Here is a 26543-nt window from a genome sequence, read left to right as displayed (position 1 = left end):
GCGGGGACGGGGCGTTGCCAGGCCGGCCGGTTGCCTAGCAACGGTGGGCAGCGCGTGACGTGCACAGCCGCGTCGGGGCCCGCGGCGCCCGCCCACCCCCGGGAGGCTCGCCCGGGCTGCGGTGAAGAGGACGCTCAGTAGACTCGGCGCCGGCCGGCTCCCTCTCCGCACTCTGCAACCGCCGCGGCGAACATGGTGAGCGGGGTTCTGGGGCGCCGCGAGGTCGGGGCGGCAGGGGAGGGAAGAAGGGACACGGGCTTCCGCCGCCGCGACCAGCTGGGCCGCGCGCCGGGGCGACTCGCCGGCCACCACATTCTCGCTATCGCCGCCGCCGCGAGGCCTCCCGCGCGGCCTCGGCAGCCCAGCCGGGGCCGATCGCCCGGCGCTCCGGCTTCGCCGCCAGGGCCCGCCTGCCCTCCCTCCAGTGGGGGCCTCGTCGGCGCTGGTTTGGCCGAGGCCGGGCGCGGGCGGTCAGCGACTCGGGTGGTTTCGGCCCGGTAGGTCTGTGCATCTAGGGAAAGGAATGAGGCCTTGATTGAGCCACCTGGGGCGGGGGAGGGGGGCGCGGGATGACCACCTGGCCTGACCCTGGTGATTCCGAACCTGGCCTGTGGCACTTGACTGCTGCCCCCGACGGTTCGGTCCGCGTCCCTCCCGTCCGGCCGGGCGGTGGCCTGTCTGGCTTCCCCGTGTGGTCACAGATTTTCTTTTACCTGCAGACAGGTTGGTTCTGCCAGCCCTTGGCGTACAGCGGGGTGGCCCTTGGCGTACAGCGGGGTGGCCCTGACGCTGGGATGCTAATAAAAATAAATTAAAAAGCTTTGTCAAGTCTATCAAGTTATCCGAGTTGCTTAAAAGTAAACAGATGTTCCGCATATTCTATATGTTGGACCTTTTGCTTAATGTACCTATTTTTCCCTCCAAAGTAGCATTCTAGTTTGCTGTAGAACTGTGGTATTAACTGGACAACCAAGTAGAACATTTAGTCATTTTCTTTAGTCCGCGCACACTGTTACCATTTTTGGTCAATGATTTGCAGGCGAAGGCTTTGCTAGAAATATTACACTGTTATTGCATCTGTCTGCCTGAAAACAGCTAGTACCAGTTCATCTGCATACAAAATGTTTTCACTGAGTAACAGTTTTCTTAAGGTATTCTTTCATGGTTATGCCGAGTGGCTTATTAGTGGAAGAAAAAAGATTAACCAGTAGTTTCTTGATGACTGAGAATACGGAGTAGGAATTTGCTGTTCGATTTTTGATTATTCTTTGGTTTAATTCTGTGAGCTACAGAGAGGATCAGCATCTTACAACTTTTTAACTGCTTTAAGATTATACTACTTTATATGTTACTCTACACTAAAAGACTTCATCCAAAGGCTTTGAGTTTTCATCAATTTAAGACCATCCACTCCAGTGAAAGTGCTTTGAATCAGATTGGAGCCTGCTTTAGTGCCTTCTGATATGACGTAACTTCATTTTCTGTTTGAAAAAAGAATCAAGCCTTTTTACTTTAGTTAAATGCTTGAATTTTAAAGCTTAACTTCATTTCTGTACATTCAAATAAAATGAACAGTCGGTTTTATTTATGGCTCAAAAGGAGGAGAAATAAAAATCAAGATGGGTGGAGTCTTTCAAACTTAGGAAGAATTTATGAACTACTCTTGTTTGGATGCTTTCAATGTGAGTTCAGAATGCAGATGACTATTTCTATTTTTTTAATTGTGTAGTTGATTTACAATGTGTTAATTTCTGCCCAGAAAAGTGCTTCAGTTGTACATATATATATACACACATACATACACACACATGTATACACTCTCTTTTTAAATATTCTTTTCCATTGTGGTTTGTCACAGGATATTTGAATATGATTTATTTTACTATACTGTAGGACCTAGTTGGTTATCCATTCTCTGTATAGTAGTTTCCATCTGCTAGCCCCAAACTCCCACTCCATCCCTCCCCTAACCTCCTCCCCCTTCACAACCATGAATTGAATTTGTTCTCTGTGTCTGAGACTCTTCTGTAGATAGGTTTATTTGTGTAGATGACTATTTTTAAAGGTTACTCTTCGATTTAGGCCTATGAGTACAAGAGCATCCTCCCTTCAATCCAGCTGTTAAAGAAAATAGTGAAGATTGAAAAGATTGAAAGTTATTCCAGACTACAGCACTTTACCTCTGTGTTTGAAACTATTTAGATCTGTTGGTTAGATGCTTGCTTCCAAGTTTATTAGCTTTTTTTTTTTTTTTAGGATTAAATATTAACTGCTGATGAGTTTGTTCTACATTAACAAAATCACTTCCTGGTACTCACTAACTTCTAGAAGCACTTGGGAATAAAGTAACTTGAAACCAACTCCAAAAATCACCCTGGGCACTTTAAAATGAGATTTCATGTTTGCATAGTCTCACTTTACAGTGCCAAAAGAAAGAAAAAAAACAAAAAACACCCCATAAGCCTGCCCTTCACCGGAACCATATACACACTCCAAACAAAACTTTGGTGTGCGTGTGTACTGGGTGTGCCAGCTTCCTCATACGAAGATTATTTACCAGCCTATCATTAAATTCCTAGGGTTATCTGCTGAGTAGTTCTTCCTGTTGGGTATGGATTGACACATCACAGGAGACTGGCCTAGCTACTCTTGTGATAATGTAAATATATTTGCAGCATAGCTGTGTGGCTCTCTGGCCAGTCAGTGTAGTCTTGCCCCCGAAACAGTAAAGGTCTGCATGATAATCTCACCCTTCAGTCGCTCAGTTGTGTCTGACTCTTTGCGACCCCATGGACTGCAGCATGACAAGCCTCCCTGCCCATCACCACCACCTCCTGGAGTTCACTCAAACTCATGTCCATTGAGTCAGTGATGCCACCTAACCGTCTCATCCTCAGTCGTCCCCTTCTCCTGTCGTCCCCTTCTTCTCCTGCCTTCAGTCTTTCCCAGCATCAGGGTCTTTTCAAATGAGTCAGTCAGTTCTTCAATCAGGTAGCCAACGTATTGGAGTTTCAGCTTCAACATTAGTCCTTCCGATGAATATTCGGGACTGATTTCCTTTAGGATGGACTGGTTGGATCTCCTTACAGTCCAAGGGACTCTCAAGAGTCTTCTCCAAAACCACAGTTCAAAAGCATCAGTTCTTCCTTAACCTCACCCTGATCAGAACTCGGCTCTAACAAACTGAGCTGTTGGCTCAGAATGAATTATAAGTGTATCCTGTCACCTGATGATTAGCAAAAACGTTTTTACTTACAGCCATCCAGTAGAAAAGGCTGGTCATGTATTATTCCTATGCCTGTTTAACATATTTGAAAACAGTCTGTAAAGGATTAATTGACTTGGGGCCTTTTCTGCTCCATATCTGGTTTTAAAATAATTTAAAAATTAATTTGGAAGCATTTTAAGCAGTAAGGTACACAGAATTAACAGTTTCCTTTGTACAAAAGAAGATTAACTTTTTGCCATATTTCAGGTTTTTATGTTAGGTAAATTATGCATCTTCATCCCATTTCCTTCCCTCCCTAGAGGTAACGTCTCCTTGTCAAAGAAGTAATACACTTACTGGCCAATTAAGGAGATGATTTTTGCAGGCTATTGTGATTGAGAGAACATTAATTAAAATGAGGAACATCTGCAAAAAAAAGAAACCGGGGGCTGATAAACTGAGAAGGGCAGGGTCATTTTGTTACCCTGAACACAAAATGATGGGAGTGGATTTCTTAATCATCTCTGCTTTCCAGGAGCACAGGGCTCAGGTACAATTCAACATGGTCACCTGCAGCTGATTCATTTGATTCTCATTGATGTTCCACACTTTGAGCTGTACATGTGTGTATCTGTATTATGTTTCCTTGATGTATTGTTATTTTTTATATCAATGTTACCATGCTTCATGCATCCTTTTGCAACTTTGAGAAAAAGAGCTTTGTGAGGTTTAGTTCTAGTTTGCATCCCATCAGCCAGTTTCTCTATGTCTTTTCATTACTTGGCATTATGTGACTTTGAAAACCAATCCAGTAGGTGTGAAATGGGTTCTCATTCTTTTAATTTGTGTTTCTCTCATTAGCAATAGCGGAGTATATTTTCATTTTTTACATGCATACATTCTCACTGAGCCTGACATTGTTTAAATACTCCTCATGTCTTCATCTCAGCTCATTTGTGGATCCATAAAGTAAATCCAGCCTTAAAAGAATATTAATGAGACATTTCAGAACCAGACCTGCGTAATGAAGACTGATGTCCCTCATCTCTGGCTCCTGCTTTTCTTTAAGCTCAATACTCTTAATTCTAGCCAGCTGCCCTTGTGAGGCTCTGGTAGTGGTAGAGTGATCCAGAAGAGAGTTCTATGTTTGGGTGTGGAGATTAACATCCTCTGCTTTATCCGTATCCTTTTCTTTCTTTTTTCCTAGGCAGTATATTTAGCCAAGATATTTTAAAAAGAAAACAAACACGGGGATAGATGGAAAATCTGTACTTTCTGCTCAATTTTGCTGTGAACCTAAAATGTCTCTTAAAAAAAGTTTGTTAAAAATAAGCAAAAATAACCATTATCGTTTTTCACAAATAGAACTGGTTTAAGTCAAATGATGTTTTTAGTATATAGGAAGACTAAACATTTGTGTTTTTATGACAATGTAGCTATTTTCTTTCAGTAATAATTGAGCTGAACTCAATTTGAAATTAAAAAAAAAATTGAAACTCTTTAACTGTTTTTTTTAAAATGTACATTGTTTTTATCTACAGAGTGACTGATCTGATCTGATCTGAAGGCTCTAGTCTGAATAGCCAGGTCTCGTCTCTGTTGGACTCTGGTATTTGCATACCTAAATAATGCTTGTCATTTCAGCATCTTCAGCTTCCTACCCACATAGCATAATATTCCTCTCCAGGTTGTCCATGAGAGATATACCCAAAGATTTGTATTATACATCCCACTCAGAAACGTTTTAATTCGTTTTTCTTCTGTCCCTGCCTCCTTGCCTCAGTGTTACAAGTGAGTTTCACTTGGAATTGTTCTTCTAAAAGCTGTCCCCTATTCATTTTGCTTGAAATTTTACATCGGGAGAAGCATAGAAGAGAGACGTCAGATTGGTCCATCTCAGTAATGCTTTGACAGACTTGTTGCTTAATTCATCATGGACTCTTCTGTACAAGGACTGCATAGAGTTGAGTGATCTTTAACTCTTTTAAGATTGCCTTCTAGTAGCTGACATTGTAATGCTTAATGTGCTGTTTACCCTATTTCATGATGTGTCTGCTGTGTTAAAATTGAAGAATCTATTTTTTGGTAGATCTTTAAAAAATACCTGATTTCAGTAAAAATGCAATCAAAATTCTTAAAATTCATATTTTAATTTGTAGTGTGAAATAACGAGACTTTGGCTTTACTTATTTTTGACTTGACAAGGGACCATCAAAGAACTCTTACACTGTTACAACAAGGTTTAGGATGAGTGCTTGAAAGATGGAAACTTCAGTGCATACTATAGCAGGAAACCTAATTTAAAACTAATTTATCTTTGTGTTTGTGCTTTTGGATCACGTTAAGGAAAGACTGTTTACTCCTTTCAACATTTTTGCGTTACTTTATAGGTTGTTGCTACTCTTTGTCTTATCACAGAAAAGAAAGATGAATTTTCTACCCATATTCCTATCTTGATCTGTTTTCAGGAGATTGCCAACTTGTAAATGTAATTAGTGTTTATTTTTTAATTGTTTCATGTAGCCCATTTTTGCTCATAGTTTTTTTTTTTTTTGGTAGTAATAGAGCTGAAAGTAAAGCGTGGGCAAATATGGGTAAAACTTCTCTGGGTTGCTAGGGAGCAATCTTATAAGTCAGTTGTCGAAGCTCTGAGGAATTCTCAAATCTCTGTGTTGAGAATGTTTTAAGTCATCTTTAGACCAGTGCTGTTGAATAGAAATAAAATGTGAATTACTTACGTATTTAAATTTTCCAGTAGCCCCATTAGAAAAGTAAAAAGAAAAGATGAAATGTATCTGAAATATGTCAACATTTAATCAATGTAAAAATGAGACATTTTACATTCTTTTCTCATACAAATTGTTTGAAATCGAGTATATATTTTTATACTCAACACATCTCAATTCAGACCCTCAGTTTTCATTGGACACATTTGGTATATATTTAGATATAAACTTTACAGTTGAGAAAGTAGATTCACATACCTAAGTTGCTCCAAGCTTATTTAGTTTTCCAGTAATGGAATGGATAATTGATTTTAAATTTTAAGTTAATTAAAGAAAGTAAAAGTGAAGTCGCTTATTTGTGTCTGACTCTTTGCAACCCCATGGACTGTAAGCCTGGCATGCTTCTCTGTCCATGAGATTTTCCAGGCAAGAATACTGGAGTAGGTTGCCATTTCGTTCTCCAGGGGATCTTCCCGACCCAGGTATCGAACCCACGTCTCCTTCATTGCAGACAGACTTCTTACCGTCTGAGCCACCAGGGAAGTCCCTAAGTTAATTAAAGTGAAATACGGTTAGAAATGCGGTTCCTTGCCACACTGGCCACGTTTAATGGACTCAGTAAACCACATGTAGCGGCTAGTGGCTACCTTGATGGACCAGCGTCAGACTTTGTAAGGGGAAGTTAATGTGGATACCAGCACTTTTGTTAATTCTCTGCATGTTTGCATATGACTGTGCTGAGATAGCACTGTTACTGATTGCACTGTTTTATGGGACTTGTTAAGATGTTTTCTGGAACTGGACCGTTGAGCTCCATAAGATAGGATTTGTGTATTTCAATAGCACAAAGTCTCTGCTAGTAGGCCCGCAACAGATGATGTTGAATGAAAGTGAATGAGAGGACATTCTTCGTTATGATGGGGCAAGTTCCCATAGAGATGGATTGCTTTGATTTTTATGCTTGTTATTCTTCCTTACCTTTTTTTTAAAAAATACAATGGAAATTGAGTTTTAAGTATCTTCTCTTTGTATAGTGTTATAATGTAATTTGAGTCTTATAGTGAAAATCCTTTGAGATAGATAAGGCAAGTATTGTCCAGAGTGGCAGCTTTGATATAATTCTGGCATACAAAAGCCCCATCAACAGTGTCAGTTCCCTTCTCTTAAAAATGAAACAATGCTATTTGATGCTCACTGAGGCATCCTGAACCATAGAAGAGCACTTGAAAGCTTAACAAATGAAAGAACAAGAAATAATGCTGTCTCAGATAACTTATAAGTATTTACTGTGTGTCAGGCATTGTGTTACTGTATCTCACTCATCCTTACAGCAGCCCAGGGAAGGGGTATTGTATCATAGCTGTGAGACTACACCGGGTCTGGCTGTCTAGGTGTTTTGACTCTTGCCACTTATTAACTATATGACCTTAGACACATGACTGACCGCGGTGTCTCCAGTTCATCATGCTTCCAGATGGGGATGGTAATAGTACCTGCCATCACAGCGTTCTGGGTGAGGTATGTATGTAATAAACTAAAGCATACCTGGCACATGGTTAAGTGCTGCCTATCAGCATTGGCTGCTGCTGCTAAGTCGCTTTAGTCGTGTCCGACTCTTAGTGATCCCATGGACTGCAGCCTACCGGGCTCCTCCGTCCATGGATTTTCCAGGCAAGAGTACTGGAGTGGGGTGCCATTGCCTTCTCCACAGCATTGGCTAAAATAGTAATATTAAACCACCTTTGATCCAAATTACACGGATAGTCTTATTTCCTTATATTCTGATTACACTAGTGCATACTTAAGTAATTGTAGATAAAATGCAAACAGTGGGTGAGTGCATTAAAACATGTCTTTTTAATTGTTTATTCTTTAAATTCATGTTATTTTGCTTGGAATCATTATACATGATCATTTTTTTATGATCAACTTTTTAATTTGACTTTTCAGGTGACTTTGATTCTAAATATAAAAAATCTTGTCTTCCACTCATATTTTTCCTGAAGTAATTAATGGAGATTGAAACACAGTTCTTGGCCCTCAAGGTTTACAATGGAAGTGGAAGTGTTAGTCGCGCAGTCATATCCAGCTCTTTGTAACCCCATGGACTGTAGCCCACCAGGCTCCTCTGTCCATGGGATTCTCCAGGCAAAAATACTGGAGTGAGTTGCCATTTCCTTCTCCAGGAGATCTTTGCAACCTAGGGATCGAACCCAGGTGTCCTGCATAGCAGGCAGACTCGACCATCTGAGCCACCAGCGAAGCCCCAAGGTTTACAACATCAACAGTTTATTCAGTAAATACTTGAGAAATTATATGCCAAGAACTGACCTCAGCACTTGGGATACAGTTCTGGGTAGAGGGGGATTGTGTGTATGTCTTAGACAGAGGACTTTGATAAAGATACCAGAGTTAAGGTGGTGTGTCATTGTGATTTTGTTTCCTTGATGTTGAACACCTGTTCATGTGCCTCTTGGCCATTTGTATGTCTTTGAAAAAAACATGTATTCAGAGCCTTTGCCCATTTTTTAATTGAATTTTTTGTTGTTCCTCAATTGTGTGAGTGAGTTCTTTACATATTTTAGGTACTAACCCCTTATCAGGTACATGATTTGCAAATATTTTCTCCCAGGACTTCAGTTGGATGGTTTCCTTTGTTGTGCAGAAGTCTCTTCATTGATATAGTTCCACTTATTTTTTGCTTTTGTTGCTTTTGTTCTTGTAGTCAGATCCAAATAATCATCACCAAGACCTGTGTCAAAGAGTTCGCCATCTGTGTTTTCTTTTAGGAGAGTCACCATTTCAGATCTTACATTCAAGTCTTTAATCCATTTTTTGAGTCATTTTCCTTATGTTGTAAGATTCTTTTGCACATGACTGTCTGCTTTTCCCAGCACTGTTTGTTAAAGCACTGTCCTTTCCCATTGTACAGGTGACCCTTGAATAGCACCGGTTTGGGTCCACTTAGCCACGGATTTTTTTCAATAGATCTGTGCTGCGGTACTACACACTATGTGGTTGGTTGCATCCACCAATGTGAAACCACGGATTCAGAGGGCTGACTGCAAAATTATATGCTGCTTTTCAGCTGCACCGAGGGTCGGGCCCTCTAACTCCCAAGGTATTCAAGGGTCAACTGTATATTCTTGGTTCTTTTGAGGTAAATTAATTGACTATATTACATTAGAATATCAGTTATAAGAAAGAAATGTTAATAACAGATGTGGGTGAGGATGTGAAGAAAAGGGAACCCTTATGCACTGTTTATGGGAATGTAAATTGGTGCAGTCATTATGGAAATCGGGCTTCCCTGGTAGCTCAGACGGTAAGGTGTCTGCCTGCCATGTGGGTTAGGTCCGTGGGTCAGGAAGATCCCCTCAAGAAGGAGATGGCAACCCACTCCATTATTCTTGCCTGGAGAATCCCATGGACGGAGGAGCCTGGGAGGTTATAGTCCATGGGGTCGCAAAGAGCTGGACACGACTGAGTGACTTCACTTTCTTTCTTTCTTTTCTTTTTTTCATTATGGAAATCAATGTGGAGATTCCTCCAAAAGTTCAAAAAGAACTACCATATGATCCACTTCTGGGTATTTATCCAAAGGAATAAAAGATGTATGCAAGCCTTTGTTCATTGCAGCGTTCTTTGCAATAGACAAGACATAGAAGCTGCCTGTGTTCATTGATAGATGAGTGGATAAAGAAAATGTGGCATATATATGTGCACTTATAAATACATAAATGTAATATTACTTAGCCATAAAAAAGATTTTTACCACTTGCAACAACATGGATGGAGCTTGAAGGCAACAAGCTAAGTGAAGTAGGTCAAACAGAGAAAGACAGATATCATATGATCTCAATTATATAAGGAGTCTAAAGAAAAAACCCACACTCACAGATAAGAGAACAAACTGATGGTTGCCAAAGAGGATGGTGAGCGAAATGGGTGAAGGTGATCTAAAGACACAAACCTCCAGTGTCCCCGGGATGTCATGAACAGCTTGGTGACTATAATTAATAATACTTACTGAATATTTGAAAGTTGCTAAAAGAATAAATCCTTAAAAGTTCTTATCACAAGAAAGAAGATTGTAAGTTTATGTTGATGGAAGTTCACCAGACTTATGGGGACTGTTTCACAGTGTATACAAATACTGAATCATTACATTGTACTGTACACCTGAAATTAATAGTTTATCAATTATAGCGCAAAAAATACCTTTCAGTTTCACCATCTTCACAAGTACTCTCATGGATCCTTGATGTGATATGCAGTGAGTTGTCACTTATAAAATGAAGCTATGTGAAATTTTTCCTTCTTTAAAATAATTTTTTTTTTGTCAGTCAGTTATGAGGAACCTAAAAAACAAACATAAATTTTTGCAAACAGCATTCAGAGGACTGAAGTTTTGTGTCTTTAAGAAAAAGACAAGAATAGCATGTCTCATCAGGTGAAAAAACAGTCCAAGGGGGATCACTGGAAATTGCTAGAAGTGTTTTTAAAGTGAAAGCGAAGTCGCTCAGTCGTCTTCGACTCTTTGCGACCCCACAGACTGTAGCCCGCCAGGCTCCTCCAGCCATGGGATTTTCCAGACAAGAGTACTGGAGGGGGTTGCCATTTCCTTCTCCAGGAGATCTTCCAGACCCAGGGATTGAATCCTGGTCTCCCACACTGTGGGCAGACTCTTTACCATCTGAGCCACCAGGGAAAAGGAAATTTAGAAAGGAAATTCCTTTTTTTTAAAGGAAATTTAAAACAAAAATTATTTATTTGGCTGTGCTGGGTCCAAGTTGCGGCATATAGGCTCTAGTTTCCTGACCAGGCATGGAACCCAGAGTCCCTGCTTTGGGAGTGAAGAGTCTCAACCTCTGAACCCCTGAAGTTCTGCTTACAAGTTTTTTGCTTTTTTTTTCCCCTTCAGGAGACCCTAAAGTTTTGAGATACAATCTTTTCATTGGTGTAAGAATTGTACTATAAAGGATGGGGAAAAACATCTTGAAGGGCATTTCATAAAAATTGAATAATCATTTTTCAGAACCTAATTAAGTAGATGATATTTCTTAGGTAGAATAGTTAGTTCTTCCCCTTAAGGAGTGCAGTCTAGAGAAAGTTGATCACGTCCTTGGTGATGCTGTGCTAGTAATGATTATCCTCTGTGTTGGCACATGGAAGCCTTGAGTCACTCGGGTTCAGATGGTGGTTGAGGGACCAGGTAAGCCTTGACTTCCCAGAGGAGATGCCTGAGCTGAGCCCTAGAGGCTTTGCCAGAGGAGAGGAGGAAAGTAAAGCACCACTCGTGCGTGTAGTACATTCAGGGAGTCACAGTTGGGCCTGACTGCAGTTACATGGTAGGTGTCGGGGAGAAGTGGGAAAAGAGACTGGAAGGGTACGGCATAAAGGGCTTGCGTGGCGTGGGTTTATCCTGAAGGAAATGAGACACTTGAAAGAACAGGAAAGACCTAGGACTGCTTGCCATTGTGCTCACTGCTGCTTGGTGTTCGCCCCTCCCGCTCTTCCGTCTACATTTTGGGAGTGGGTAGGAGGGGGAATGGGGACTTTTATTTTCTCTGTCAGGTTTATTGTTACTTTTTTTTTATTGTTGTTTTTAAATTTTTTGTTAATTTTATTGTTGTTAGGTTTTATTTCTCTGTCCGGTTTGTTATTGTTCCTCCCCACCCTCTCTGACTCCCTGCCTCCCAGCTGGGGTGAGGAACCTGTTAACCCTAGTCAGATTGTCTGTATGAGTGCAGGCAATCCAAGCAAGAGAGATTGACTATTTTTTAGCAACTGGGCTTTTATTATGTCTAGTCTACTTTGGTGTTGAAATAGTTTTTCTGTAAGATTTGTTTTTCTGGTGGGGTTATGGCTGGTGGTTCAGAGAATTTAGGTTTTTGAAGGAGAGGGTTTTTTTTTCCACCCCCCCAACTAAGTAAAGTGTATCCATAAAATCATTTTTATGCACCTCTGAACTTTACCATATAGCTGGTAGAGTTGCTGTTTGATCTGCATAGACTGTCTCAAGGACATGGTTTGTTTTGCTGTGAGGTGAAGGACTTCTACAATTGGTAATTGGCTATCAATTTAACGCTGTTTGGTCGCCCTGGTTTGGGGGAATGAACCAGTGAGTTAGGGCAGGGAGTTAACTTGGAACGTTTTCTGGATCACTGATAGTCTTTGTAGTGACTGTTTAAATGACAGAGTGGCCATCCCTCGGGGTGGTGTGGCCGTGGGAGACAGGCTCTCCCATATCGAGGGCCTATGGGCACCTACCTATCTTGGCTAGTGGGGCAGGAACTTAACTAGCTCCTTCTTGCGCCCTTGGTCAGGCCCCCATGAGCAAGGCACAATATATAAAACCATCCTCAGCAGCTCTGGACAGTTTGGACTTACCAAGGGATAGAGGATGCTGTGTGTTCGCTGGTCTGATCTATACTTACTGGGCAGGGACAGACTGTAGTACAGAAACTGTTAGCTCACCCCACAGGTCCAAGTTTTCATCCTTGTGAATTGTGGTTTACTGATGTAGGTCAGGTTTATAAGTTTTAAATTATCTGGTTGTTTTGACTTTTTCCAAATTAACATACAGAATACACTCCCCTCAGAGAGTCTGTTATCTAAATTCCCCCCCAAGATTGCCTCTTCACCTCCAGCAGTAGTTGACTATAATTATTAAACTCCAGTTGAAATCCTGACCCTCGGAGGCATTATTTTACTGCCTAGTACAGTAACTGAGGTTCCTGATGATACGAGGCATCCATAAAGCTAAATAGTTTTTCCAAGACAGAAAATGACATAATAAGCTTTATAAATTTGTTTACCCAAAATGTACTGTTTTAGTATGTATTGAGTAAATTTTTTGTATGTTGTTTTATATTAAGCTACTTAAAGTCCTCAGTTGCATCAGCCGTAGTTCACATGCTCAGTCAGCCCGTGTGGTAGCGGCTGCTGCGTTGAACGTGCAGATGGAGAACATTTGTGTCATCACAGAAGGTGCTGCGGCTCAGCACGGCTCTCTGGAACAGTGGACTGCAGGGTCAGATGCCTGGTCAGGCTTCAGGGCCTGGTGGTAGAGTGACACCTACATGTGGCCACCTATTTTCCTGTTTTCAGTGTTAACTGAGCCAGAAAGACTCTTCTGTTGACCCTCGCCAGAATTCCTGGGATGTGGGGTGGCGGCAGAGTGGCATTCAGGAGGAGACCTGGGCACCTAAATCCTTCTCAGACTTTCATTCGTATTTATTTGAACATTCAGTGGCATTTTGGTAGGGAGATAGATGTATGTGTTCAGCACCCTTCTTGACCCAGAATCTGTGAGGCTTTCAAACCTTACATGTAAAAATGTCCCTGACATACTTGTCACTCTCATTTGTTATGTCAACATTATTGCTCCGAGGCACTGGTTGTAGTAGGCAGAAGCCTAAATATTTTGTAGTCAGTAATTTTCTGTTTCTCCTGGCCCTTGTGCAAGGATAGTGTAGGTAAAGGATATTCATGAACCCATTTAAAACTCCCCAGTTCCTTTGATTAGCATTTATGCTGAGTGTTAAGAGTTGGCAGGTTGAGAAAGGACGTAATTAATGCCTTTTTTTCTGCCAGGTTTTTGTAAATTTGAAATTGTATTTGTCTGCTATGCAATATCCTACTTTCAAATATTTCAGACTCTCTCAGCTTAGAGAAATAATTTTTTTAAATATAATAATTTTCGGAGGTAAGACAGTAGCTTTCATTCCTGTTTTCTCCAGTGAGGGCTTTGTTGGGTATAGCTGACATCAAGTTTGGAGCCGGTCAGGCGTCCTCCTTGCATTTGGTGGTGTAGGCATAGACCACTGTGATATTCTGGGGAAAGATGGGCTGCTGTGAACCATCACATTTTAGCTGGTTCAATTGTTTACAGTAATTGAATCAGAAACAAGCTTCTTCTGAAGCTTACCACCCTTCCACTAGAATGGAGAGAATTGATGTTTTAAATGTGTTCACTCATCTGCAACTTTAAAATACTCAGTGTTTTACAGTCTTTGTAGCTTTTTCTTCCCTCTCTGTTAGTAAAGATAAGTTTTAAAAAGAAGTGTACATTGAGTGTATGTTGAGTATAAAAGGCAGTGCCTCCATGTATTCATTTAGTCTCTGAATCAGTGTTTTACAGAATCTCTTCTAGAGATGACTCAGGTTTGAGATCCGTTTCAGACGGTAAAGAATCCACCTGCAATGCAGGAGACCTGGGTTCAATCCCTGGGTTGGGAAGATCCTCTGGAGGAGGGCATGGCAAACCATTCCAATATCCTTGCCTGGAGAATCCCCATGTACAGGGGAGCCTGGTGGGCTAAGCACTCCCATGCTTCAAGAACAAGTTAAAACTGGTAGCCACATGAGATAAAATACAGTGAAGTTAATCATTTAACAGCAACTATTTTGACATGGGGGTGGAGTTCTAAGAGCAACTGCTAATTCTCCAGTGGTCACTGATACAGAACAGAGAAAAACTCAAATCGTGGATAACATATCTTTTTAAGGTAATCACAAGGCTCTTGTTGTAATAGCAGATCTATTTTTGCTCTCAAGATTTTCTTTCCTAACTGCAGCAGATTTTGGTCCTATTTCAGAGTATCCTTTAAAGGTCTTTATTGTTAAAACTTTGCAGTTGAATAAAAATAACTCTCTAGAAATAAATTTCCTTTTTTTTTTTTGGCCTTGCTGGACAGCATGTGGAATCTTAGTTCCCCAACCAGGGATCGAACTGGTACTCCCTGCAGTGGAAGCACGGAGTCTTAACCCCTGGACCACCAGAGAAATTAATTTAGAATCCCAACTGAGCTTGGTTTTCCTTTAAAAAAAAAATAGACTTTGGATTTTTTTTTTGACAGCTTAGCAGTTAATATGTTAATAATTAACATTTTAGAAAAATACTGAAAACTGATACTTAAGGGAGAGGATCTTTTCTGTTAGGTAAAAACACAGTAAACAAGTGATTGTGTGTATCAGGGTTACACCTGCTTTGAAGATTCCTTGTAATGTCTTTTTGTGGTAACAAATCCAGGGGACTTACTACTCATAGGAATTCTTAATCTTTATGCTAGATGGACCATATTTCAGAATAATTGGCTTCTTTACTGCTGTGTCTTCTGTTTGAAACACCATGTGGAGAAGGGACCCCTTTAGGCTTTACAAGGAGACCGTGTTCCCAAAAATGCTTTGACTTTGGGCCTATTCATTTTTGTAATGTACTCTTATCTCTACTGCTTCATTATAAAAATTAAACTTGTAGGCAGAGAAGTAAAATAGCAATGAGTGCTAAGATTTTATCATGTTTCTTGAAACTTAAAGCAGCAGTGTAGCGATCTTCACCTGGAGTTTATTGGCCATGTAAGAATCTCAGAGTCTGCCCCAGATACTCGGAATCAGAATCTGCACAATCTGCATTTTAACAGGATCCCCAGGTGATAATACTGATCTAATAAGTCAGCTGAGGAACTCATTTACTTTGGAGAAGTTAAGTGACACACCCGAGGTGACGCAGCTGGTTGTGGGGAAGCTTGGGTGGAGCTGTTGCTCTCATAATTCTGATACTTTAATTTCAAGTTAGCTTCTTTTGGCCTCTAAAAAGTTAGTAAACTATAGTTACTTAAGGATTAGTTTTCCTTTTTTCCATCCCACCAGTCTCTATCCCAGCTTTGCAGTTGGCTCCCTGTCGCCTGCTGATGGAAGGCGGAAGAAGAGCCCTGCTGGTGCCCCGAGCCCGTTGGGGGTGCGGGTGGGGGGCGCGGGCAAAGCCAGTTGCGTTGGAGGAGTGGTTCCCTTGCCTTCTCAGTTGGCTCTTGCGGTTTTTGTTTTAGTTTAGCTTCATAAGAGTCATTATCGGGGGTCTAGGGACCAGTTGTTTAATCTTCCATACCAAATATATTCCAAGTATACGCTAAGTAAACCAAAGTCTAACACATTGAAGCATATTTTATTCATTACAATTGAATCAAATAAACATGTTGCCTTGTACATTTTTTAAATTACTTTCAAGGGCAAAAGCTGGTGTTACAGCGTTAACTCATCACAAAGAGATTGTACTTGTATAACGTCCGGTTAGAGAAGATGAGTGTTTCGTGATGTTAGTCAGCCTCCTGCTGACTAAACACTTGATTCTGACTCACTCCTTCCGACCCTCCCTTCCCAGCCAGGGTGTGGTGCACAGGTGACTGTCACCTTCACCGTGTCTGCCTACCCTCCTCCCTGCGTGCTTCCCCTTTCCCTGATGAGGTCTTCATCAGCTCTTGCCTTGCTGACAGAATCAGCCTTGCAGGTGATGGTCTTGCCACAGTTCTCTTCCTGCTTGGTTGTCTTATGCGTCTCTTCATTATTTTCCAAAAGCGCAGCTCTGGTCACCTTTATGTTGAAAATATCCAGTGCCTCCCCCTTCCCCCTGCCCATCCCCATCTCAGTCCCCTCTTCTCGTGTTGTCCACGCTGGGTCCTGTTAGTCAGGAACTGTCTTTTCATCCTTCCAGTCCCTCAGAAAGAGTGACTCACGAGAGTGGAAATGCTCCGTGACTTACCTGTGTCCCCACCCCACCCCCAGTTTGCCTGCTATAAACGCCCTTCTGTTGGAGTTTATCAAGGAATAATGAGTGTTTTACCCCTGTCTTCGTCTTCTCCATCAGTGCATGTCCTTGAGAATCTGATTCATCTTTGATTTCAAGGGAATATAAAAGTGAACAAGACAGACTTAAGAGTGTTAAGGCACTTACCACCCCTTTGGGGAGACAGTCAAATAATCTTACAGACAAGACTTGAAACTGTAGTGAGTGTCATGGGTTAGAGACACATGGAAGTATGTGGTAGTGGTTTTAACTCAACTTGGTTTTAGAGAATTGATCTGAGGTATAAAGAGTGAATGAGGCAGAGAAGGGTAAAAAATCAAAATAAAGATTCTTTTTTTTTTTTTTTTTCAAAATAAAGATTCTTAACTTGCTTTACATAGATGACTGTGACGACTGGAACAATATTTCTCCTAAAGCAGTAACAGAAGGTTTAAGAAAGTAGTTTTTAGAAGTGGGAAAGTGATATTGTGCGACTTTTGAGGTAATTTTCTGGCCTTAATTTTCTGTATCTATGTGGATCAGATTAGTTAGGACTGAAGTGAATATGGTTAGATTTGAATTAGATCAGGTGGGATTGAGGTGAATTATGGCTTCCTAGGTGGCTCAGACAGTAAAGAATCTGCCTGTGATTCAGGAGACCTGGGTTCAATCCCTAAATTGGGAAGATCCTGTGGAGAGGGGAATGGCTACTTACTCCAGTATTCTTACCGGGAGAATCTCACGGACAAAAGAGCTTTGTGGGCTACAATCCATGGGGCCACAAAGCGTGGGACACAACTGAGCAACTGACACGTTAACTTTAGTGATTGGATGTGGATTAGATTAGGTGGGACTGTGGTTCAGTTGCTCAGCCATGTCCGATTTTTATAATGAATGAATGATTAAATGGCCCAGTTACCTTAATACTAAGTAACTGCTAGGATCTTTGTGTATTTTAACCCCCAGAATTCTTACATGCAGTTTTAAGTAACAGCTTTATTGAGAGTCAGTTCATAGATCGTAAAGTACAGTTCACAGATTTTCAGTTTATCTCCAGAGTTGTGCACCCATCACCACTGTCAAATTCCAGAACATTCTGTCTCTAGAAAGAGGCTCCGTAGTCACTCTCCATTCCCTCTCCAACCACTCATCTACTGTCAATGGATTTGCCTGCTCTGAACATTTTATGAAAATAGAATTGTGAGATATGTGGCCTCTTACACCTGGTCTTTCATTTGTTCAGTTGCTCAGTCGTGTCTGATTATTTGCAACCCCATGGACTGTATCATGCCTGGCTTCCCTGTCCTTCACTGTCTTCCAGAATTTGCTCAAACTCATGTGTATGGAGTGATGTCATTCAACCATCTCATCCTCTGTCGCCCCCTTCTCCTCCTGCCCTCAGTTTTTCCCAGCATCAAGGTCTTTTCCAATGAGTCGACTCAGCTCTTCACGTCAGGGGGCTAAAGTATTGGAGCTTTAACATCAGTCCTTCCAGTGAATATTCAGGGTTGATTTCCTTTAGAACTGATTAGTTCGGTCTCCTTGGTGTCCAAGGGACTCTAAAGAGTCTTCTTCAGCCCCCCAATTCAGTCTTTCACTTAGCATTATCTTTTTCAAGGTACAGTTTGAAGTGTAGCAGGTGACAGCATCTCGTTGTTATGGTGAGTGATATTCCATTGTATGGATATGCCACGTTTTGTTTATCTGTTCACCAGCTGATAAACATTGGGTTCTTTCTACTTTTTGGCTGTTAGGAACAATGCTGCCATGAACTTTCAGGTACAGATTTTTGTATGGACATTCACTTCCTTTGTATATACAACTAAGAGTGGCATTGCTGGGTGTTAACTCCATGCTTAATGTTTTGAGGAACTGCAAGACGGTTTCCTGAAGCATCTGTGCTGTTTGACAGGTTCTTTCAGCAATGTTTAAGGGCCCTGTTTTGTCAACAGCCTCACGAAGATTTGTCATTGTCATCTTTTTTGTTAACAGCCATCCCAGTGTGTGTGCAGTATTTTTTCATTATGGTTTTGACTTTATGGCACTTGCCTAATGACTAGTAATGTTGAGTATTTTTTCAAAGTGCTTCTTGGTCATTTTTAAATTTTCTTTAAAGAAATGTCTATTCAGATCATTTGCCCATTTTTAAATTGGGTTGTCTTTTTTTTTTTTTTTAAACTGTGGTTATAAGATTTCTTTTTATATTCTAGATATAAATTTCTTATTGGATGTATCATTTGCAAATATTTTTTCCTAGTGCGCGGGTTATTTTTTCATCTCACATGCATTTTAACTTCTTAAAAAACTTGATGTTAATTTTGGGTATCATTAACAATTGGTATTGTTCAGTAGTTAAATAAGTTTACAATTCTTGTTTTAGAAAAGCTAACATGCAAACCGAAGTAGTTAATGAAGCATAAAAAATTGTAAATAAAGTTAATGAGAATAGCACATTCCTTAAGATGAAAAGATCAAAACCCAGTTTTAGATCTTCTGTTACCAACATCTTGTGTGACCACTTCTTCATTTAGGGATAGCAAATATAATACAATAAAAGGTTGTGTGTGTGTGTGTGTGTGTGTTCTCTTCTGGTCAGTACAATCCCGAATTAAGTTATCCTCTTTGTTATAACAGTGAATATCTACTTTTAATTAAGATAAAATTGACATGTAACAGGTAAGCTTAGGGTTTACAGGGTGTTGGTTTTTGATACATTTATGTATTGCAATACAGTTATCACTGTCAGCTAATACTTGTATCACATCACATAAATATTTCTTGTGGTGTAAATAGTTAAGGTCTAGTCTCCTAGCAATCTTACTTATTCTAATTTTAATCTAAAAGTTGGCGATATTTTAAGTGAAATTTTAAAGGTATGTGACTGATACATTACTGGATATTAATCATAATTTTGACATGTGAATAGAACAAAAACCTTTAAAATATTCTTATTAGCAAAAGGTATGCTGTAGAAGTGGAGTTTTCCCAACCCAGCCACTCTGACCATCTGTTATTCGTTATGAAAAGAATTTGGGATGGGGTGTTAACACCTGAACTGGAGAGAGAACTACCCACAGTCTGGGCTCTGAGCAACCTCTGTGAGAAGAAACTAGCCTACCACCCCAGGAAGCTCTGTCTTCCAGGTTCTAGGGTCAGAGGAGCCGCTGTGGCCACATCTTCCCTTACTCCCACATAATGTGATGAACGGCTTTGTACGTGTCATCTTTTTAAAGTTTAATGACTGAGATTAGTGTTTGCAGCTCAGATTTTCTAGTCTTCCTAGTAGATGACATGTAAGTGCATACCAGTCTATAACTAGAAGTCAAAGTGTTTTTTATTTGGCATGATAAAGGTTGTACCCCTTTATGATGTTCTTTTCTTCTCACTCTAGGCCTCAGGAGTGCAAGTTGCCGATGAAGTATGTCGCATTTTTTATGACATGAAAGTTCGGAAGTGTTCCACGCCAGAAGAAATCAAGAAAAGAAAGAAGGCTGTCATCTTCTGTCTCAGTGCAGACAAAAAGTGCATCATCGTGGAGGAAGGCAAAGAGATCTTGGTGGGAGATGTTGGTGTCACCATAACCGATCCTTTCAAGCATTTTGTGGGGATGCTTCCTGAAAAAGATTGTCGCTATGCCCTGTATGATGCAAGCTTTGAAACAAAGGAGTCCAGAAAAGAGGAGTTGATGTTTTTCCTGTGGTAAGCATTGTTAAAAATATCAAGCTTTCATAAACTCAGAGTTAATCTCTTGTTGTCAGCTTAGCTCCTCTCCAGAGTCTTCAAGACACTGTGCCCAGAGCCAGCCCTCTTCCCAATTGATTTGTGCTTTTGAAGCGGGTGCGGTCGTCATCTCTGATTGGGATTTGTTCTTTGTACATACTCTCCAGAAGGGTAGCTGCTGGCCTCTTGGGGCTATTGACATGAGACAAAATCAGAAGTTCGGCTTTAGTTTGAGTTGCCACATTTCAGACGCCCAGTAGTCACGTGTGATGAGTGGCTGCCTCGTTAGGCAGCGCTGAGACAGAACATTCCCATCACTGCAGAAAGCTCTGTCAACAGTGCTGCTTTACACAGCGGGAAAGAACTGTAGAGCCATTTACATGGCCTTTTTCTTGAAAGGCTGTTTAAATTATTCTGGTCTTTTCAAGTAAATTCATACTTGAGATTAAGTTTGACTTGAAAGTCACCCTGATCCTCACTTAATCATATTACTGTACATCCCATGATATGGAATTGCCACATAGTGAGAATCTCTCCAGCTTCTAAAGGGGCAGGTGGTAATGGCTTGTGATTTGGGAAGCGAGGGTGGGCCCTGTGGGTCCTCTTGATCCTTTGGCCTGAGCTGGGCAAGGCAAGCAGGGGTTTAGCTCTTAGCTGTGTGCCAGGGGACTGGGAGATCAGAGCATTCTGGTTTCAAGGAATGTGACTCTAGGCCACCCCTAGTCCAGTGTGGCCCTTGGCTGCACCTGGGGAAACAAAGATGCCATGGGGTTGCAGAGATGCCTTGGGGTTACAGATGTGAGGTCATATTGGGCTCTTACTGTGGAGCAGGCCTGGTAGCCACAGACACATGCTTAAAGATAATACTGAGTATTAACACCGAGCATGTTGAATGAAAGTGCATCTGTTAAACTTGTATTTCTGCTGCATGCCAGGTGTTGTGTTAGGGCTGGGAAAGTAGCTGTGAAAAAAGCAGGGAGAGCCCTGGCCCCTCTGGAATTGACTCTGAGCCGCAGATACGGCAGGTTAAAAGTTTAAGCTTTTAAATTGGTGAATATTTCCTTTATTTGCACTATTTTTATCCTGGTTTTTTATCCCTTTTTTTCCCCACTAAGAAAATGATACATCTTCATTAAAGAACATTTGGGAAATGAATGAAAAAGAGAAAATTCTAGTGTTAGTGCTGTGTTTTATTTTGCATTGTTACTTTTTAAAACATAAAACCTTATTTAGGAGTATTCCTATAAAAGGCTCTGTTTAGGGCCCAGGGAATGGCTCTTAAAGTATTTTAAAGATCTGGTTAGAGTAAAATGAGAACAGCTAAAGCTTTTTTTGTCCCTGACCTATTTTGCATAAGAAAAGTACCCACTTAATTTTGTAGCTCGTGTGTCTGAGGTCCACGTTGTGGCTTTGCCACCCTCCTTGGACCCTAGAATTGGGAGGAATACACATCTTGTTCCCAAGAATAGACTTCGCCTGCTGTTGGCAGGCATCAGACCAGGTGAGGGACACACAGGTCCGTGGTGTTCATGCCTGCTGATGTCCTGGAAATGTGGCCACTAAGTGGAGTTGTTAAGTGCTTAAAAGTGTTTAACTACACTCCTTTTACCCTTTGGTGTCGTGTGGTGTAGAGCGCAGGTGGGCCTGAGGTTCGGTGGTGCAGTGAGAAATAATGCATGTGTGGATGTGCAGTTTGAGGAGATGAGATTTTTCTGTGGGTTGTTAATATATCTGTTGCTTTTCAGTATTGCTGCTAATGAATGTGGTAAAGCATATGCCATATTTTTTCAAGAGGGGGAGGCACTGAAAAATTTGTGAATGTAACATAATAGTAATATTAGCAAGACATCATTATCGCTGAACTTCCATTAAGCTTAGAAGAAGAAATCTTTGTGTTGTGGTTTGTGACGCTAGACCGAGATGGAAAACAGGCGCACACGGTCAGAGTTTGCTGCTGGAGTGGACCTGGGCACGGTGGCCAGGAGGGCAGTGCGGGGACTTGGACTTCACTCACATTCTTCTCCCGAAAACAACCTGAAGCAAAAATTGGGAGCATTTCTTAATTCTGGGTGGCAGATACTTGATTCACAGATTATTCTCTATACTTTCCTGTATTTTGAAAGTTTTTCCCACCAGAAATTATTAAAAAACCTCTCACGAAGATGGTGGTTATTAGCCTGAACTCAATCCTTTATTGATACAAATGATTAAAAAGTTATTTTCAAGAAGACAATTGATAATACAGTGAATTATCCAGTGTTGTTTATTTTCACTCCATTAACTGAATCTGATCATTGGTCCCTGACTTTTTTCCTTGGTCAACGCAAGTTGCTCTGTGTATGCGCGTCCAGCACAGTCTTGGAGCAGAACTGGAAAACTCTGCAGTTAGAAAAGTTCTCCCAGAAGGCTGAGGGCCCTCCCGCATCTGTTGCAGTTGTGTAACGCGATGTTAGTTGTGCTTTCTCTAAACTGGTTTTCTTCTTTTTGGGCCCCTCTCCTCTCCAGGGCACCAGAACTAGCTCCTCTGAAGAGTAAAATGATCTATGCGAGCTCCAAGGATGCCATCAAAAAGAAGTTCCAAGGTAAGGTCTAGCCTCCGCCAGGTGTCAGGGGTGTGGCAAGCCAAGGAGTGAGGAGGCTTCATTTCAGAGCGGCGCCTCATCTCCTTGGCAAACCTCCACACAGAGCGAAGGGCACTGCTTGTTCTGAGGAAACCTGGTGGCAGAGCCGGCTCTCAGCACGTCTCTGCCTCCTGCAGGTCCTTGGGCCGGGAGGCCTGTGCCTGATACTCTGCCCTCTCAACATTGTGTGTGTGTGTGTGGCTTGTTCAGTCTGGTTTGAAACTAGTTTCAGACGTTGCCAAGTTTCTCTCAGGGCAGGTGGAGACAAATTGGTTTACATCGGTCATAGTAAGTGATAAATCGGCTGTTGCCTCTGAACGTAGCCAAGTAGCAAAAAGGACGTGTTCATAAATGGGAAGGGATGCTCTTATTGCTGGCTTTTTTTTGGAATGGTATGGTTTTTAGGTTATTGACTCACCTGTGTCCAAAGGAGACTGGCCAGGGCTGGCCGGTTATATGTGACTTGCCGCTGGGTCACGGGGATCCTGAGAAGATGGCCTGGACCTACTTTCTGTCTCCAACCAGGTGGAGATGCTGGTATGATGGACAGAGCATGGGGCCAGTGCCCGTAGCCCACTGAGGGCTGAGCTTGTCATCTAACTGCTGTGTGGCTCGGCCCAGACCGCATAACCTCTGTGGGCCTGGGTCCTCCCAGCTGAGAGTGGGAAGGTGCCCGCCTTCCTGCTGTGACTGGCTCCAAACCGCTGGGAGAGCCAAGGTCACAAGGGCTTGGCCCATGGTCATGTTCATTTGGTTTCACTGTGACTGGTTTTATATTCTTGCAGTAGGGCAGATTTGCCTTAGCTTGTTTTACGCGGGAAAACAAAATTCTCGCTTCCTTCCCTGAAACCTGGTGCTGCCTCATTGCATCCCTGCCTGGCTCCGCACGTGCTTGTTTGGTGTGGGGTGTGTCCCGGCTCCGTGTCGCCCTCCTGGAGAGGAGCTGCTCCGTGGACACGCTCTGGTGACTTGAAAGGCATCCCCCTCCTGCCCTTCTCCCCAGCGAAAGCATCGCTGGCTTTCTCCCGGCGGTCCCGCGTGGTCTAGAAGTTGCCCCTCTGTGCTAAAAGCAGCTCAAGAAACAGTCTCAAAACTACGGAAAATCAGAAAACAAGGCAGCTGTTCAGAAGCGAGCAGCTGTTTGCAGAGCCTCTGCTGTACACGGGGCTCCCGGGGCCGTGCGCTGTCCTCCCGAGAAGGCCATCACTAGGCCGTCTCTGAGATAGCTGCCCGGACGTGGGGTGTGCAGCCACCGGAGGGCTGCTTTCTGGGCAGAATGATCCCCTTTGTGCTCTTACTCCTCAATCCAGCCGGCTGAATCAAAGTGTCAAATTCATGTATTAACGTACATTTCAAAAACCAGGAAAAAGGATTCCTACTCCTGCTTTTTAACTTTTTTGTTGAAAACAGCCTACCTATGGAAAGCGTACGTGAAGCATGGTTGTCTCCTGATCTGATGACCAGCATCCCAGCCTCACTGCTGCCCCTCCCTGCCCCCTGCTCCTAACGGCGCAGAGTAATTCTGGCTGATTCTGTGGTGTGAGTGGAAGCGTCTAGAATGTGCGCTGCTAGGTCTGGCACTTCTTTGTCAGCACTAGTTTGCGAGTCTCTCTCACCGGTGCCCGTGCTTTCAGATGACTCATCACCGTGTACTCACCCGCGGTTTGCTCTGCCACAGCTGTCCCACCCCTGTTTAAACCGGCCTTTTAAAACAGTTGCTGTGTTAAAGAAATAGGTAAACTGCTGCCATAACTAAACATAATTGTTTTCTTTCCTCCTTAGGCATAAAACACGAATGTCAAGCAAATGGGCCAGAAGACCTCAATCGGGCTTGTATTGCTGAAAAGCTAGGTGGATCCCTAATTGTAGCTTTTGAAGGATGCCCTGTGTAGACCATCATCTGGTGCCACAAATCGAAAGCTTCTGTGTTTAATGTTATCCTCTTGCTATGTGTAAGTAAAGCAGATAATGTTTAGGCTAGGGACTCACTGAAGGGGAGCTGTCTTGTCATTTGTGGGGGTAAACTATTCTATGAACATGTGCAAATGGCCCTAAATAAATCTACACTCTAAAACTTTATTGGTGTGAAATTAACTTCTTACTGGCCAAATCCTGTTTGGATGAGTTGGCTTGTTATAAACATTTTTGTTAAAGCTCGTGATTTTTAATACTTAATAGTGCAGTTCACAAACCAGTAGAAGGCCACATGAAGAGAATTACTGCATCTTTGTTAACCTCAGCAGGTATTTACTTTTTTCTTTTTTGCTTAGAGATTTGGTCATAATCTGGTTGTAATTTTGGCCCAAATTTCTTTATTGTGTTGAGCTAAACTGAATCATGGAAAGTAGTTCTCCTCACAACATGTAACAGCACTCAAGTACTGACTTGGTGATTCTCCTGGATGCATGATAGAGACTGCCGTGAAAGGTGTAGGCTTCGGACCAGCGCTGACCTTGCAGAGCGCTGTCGCAGCCCATGGCTGGCCGAGGAAGCCACTCCCGAACCTGGGGCCACTCACTCACAGGGTTGGTCGGGAGGCTGTTCTGAGAGTGGCCTTGCACCCTGGATTCAGGAGAGAGTGCACCATCTTATAACAGCGAATTGTAAAGCAGACCTGGGCTCCAGCGTAACCCACTTTGTTAATGAAAAATGGTGAGGGTGGTGTATTGACAGACTGCGACTCTGTGCTGTCTTTAACTAATTATGTCTCCTTCAGAACTTTGTTGCTTCTGGTATAATAAAGTATGGAAGAATGTTACTTTTACTCTAGGGCCCGGGAGAACTTCCTCTCCTAGAGTAGCTTGCAGCTGTACATGCAGTGTGGAGCAGGTATGATGGACAACACGGGAAGCCACGCTGAGCACCCCTGGAAGTGACTGTCCTTCACATCACAGGCATAACACTGAACACCTAGAGATCCACAAACAGTGGAATTTAGAAGTAGCAGTACTGGCTTTATGTAATAAAGGAAGCATTTTTAACTTCTCTCCTGTGTAATTATTCATGCGTGACTTGGGAATAAAGGATTTTGCCTTCCACATGTGTGGTTAGGTGGGTAGGCTTGGCTATTTCAGACAATTAGAGTTAAGATCACGGCTCCTTCCTCCTCTGATTGAATGAAAAGGTTGGTATATATTTGGAAGTCGTTCTCTTATTCCAAATGTTTATCTAAATGCCAGGCTGTTATCTCTTCTCTTGTTTGGGAGCCAAAAAAAGGTTATGCTTTGATCAAAATACTTCTTTCCAGATTATCTAGAGAACGGTGCTGGCTACTGGTTACATACAGGCTGCTTGTCATTCTTTCATCCTAAATTTCTCTACTGCAAAGCAGTGCTCTCAGTGACTGGATTGATAGGCGCCCGAGAAGCACTGCAGGCCCCAGACGGCCTTGGTGAAGAATCAGCCTCATAGGCAGAGCCAGGCGGTTCAGGAGACAGTCTTCTCTGTGGTTTCACCTTGTGACGTGTGGAGCCACTTGTATGAGCACCTGCCTCCGTGCAGGTATGTGTGTGGGGTGCTGTGGGGAAGGTTTCGAGCAGTGCCCGGGGGTGTGACATGTAAATAGCTCCCGGTACTCAGCTCCAGAAATTGGGAAATGCTAATAGTCACTTCTCTCTCTGTCAAGGAGCTTCTAGATTCCTGAGGTTGGAGCCCTAGATTCTTGCTCACCAGCACTATAGGTAACTCTGTTGCAAAATCAG

General features: G+C 42.2%; 1 protein-coding gene across 2 annotated transcripts; it reads left to right on the top strand.

The window, feature by feature from the left end:
* Window positions 1–40: 40 nt before the first annotated feature.
* Window positions 41–24921, top strand: DSTN (destrin, actin depolymerizing factor). 2 transcript variants are annotated; one of them, XM_025264218.3, is made up of 4 exons: window positions 41–195; window positions 19893–20200; window positions 22727–22803; window positions 24625–24921. In XM_025264218.3, the coding sequence occupies exons 1-4, from the start codon at window positions 193–195 to the stop codon at window positions 24732–24734; spliced, it is 498 nt and encodes a 165-aa protein (XP_025120003.1). In that variant the 5' UTR covers window positions 41–192; the 3' UTR covers window positions 24735–24921. The 2 variants fall into 2 exon arrangements, with proteins under 2 accessions (XP_025120003.1, XP_044783952.1); XM_044928017.2 differs by lacking the exon at window positions 41–195 and adding an exon at window positions 8887–9055.
* The last annotated feature ends 1622 nt before the right edge of the window (window positions 24922–26543 follow it).

The sequence above is a fragment of the Bubalus bubalis genome, chromosome 14 (assembly GCF_019923935.1).
Source record: "Bubalus bubalis isolate 160015118507 breed Murrah chromosome 14, NDDB_SH_1, whole genome shotgun sequence".
Taxonomy (NCBI): Eukaryota; Metazoa; Chordata; class Mammalia; order Artiodactyla; family Bovidae; genus Bubalus; species Bubalus bubalis.
This window is presented reverse-complemented; position numbering and strand designations above follow the sequence as displayed.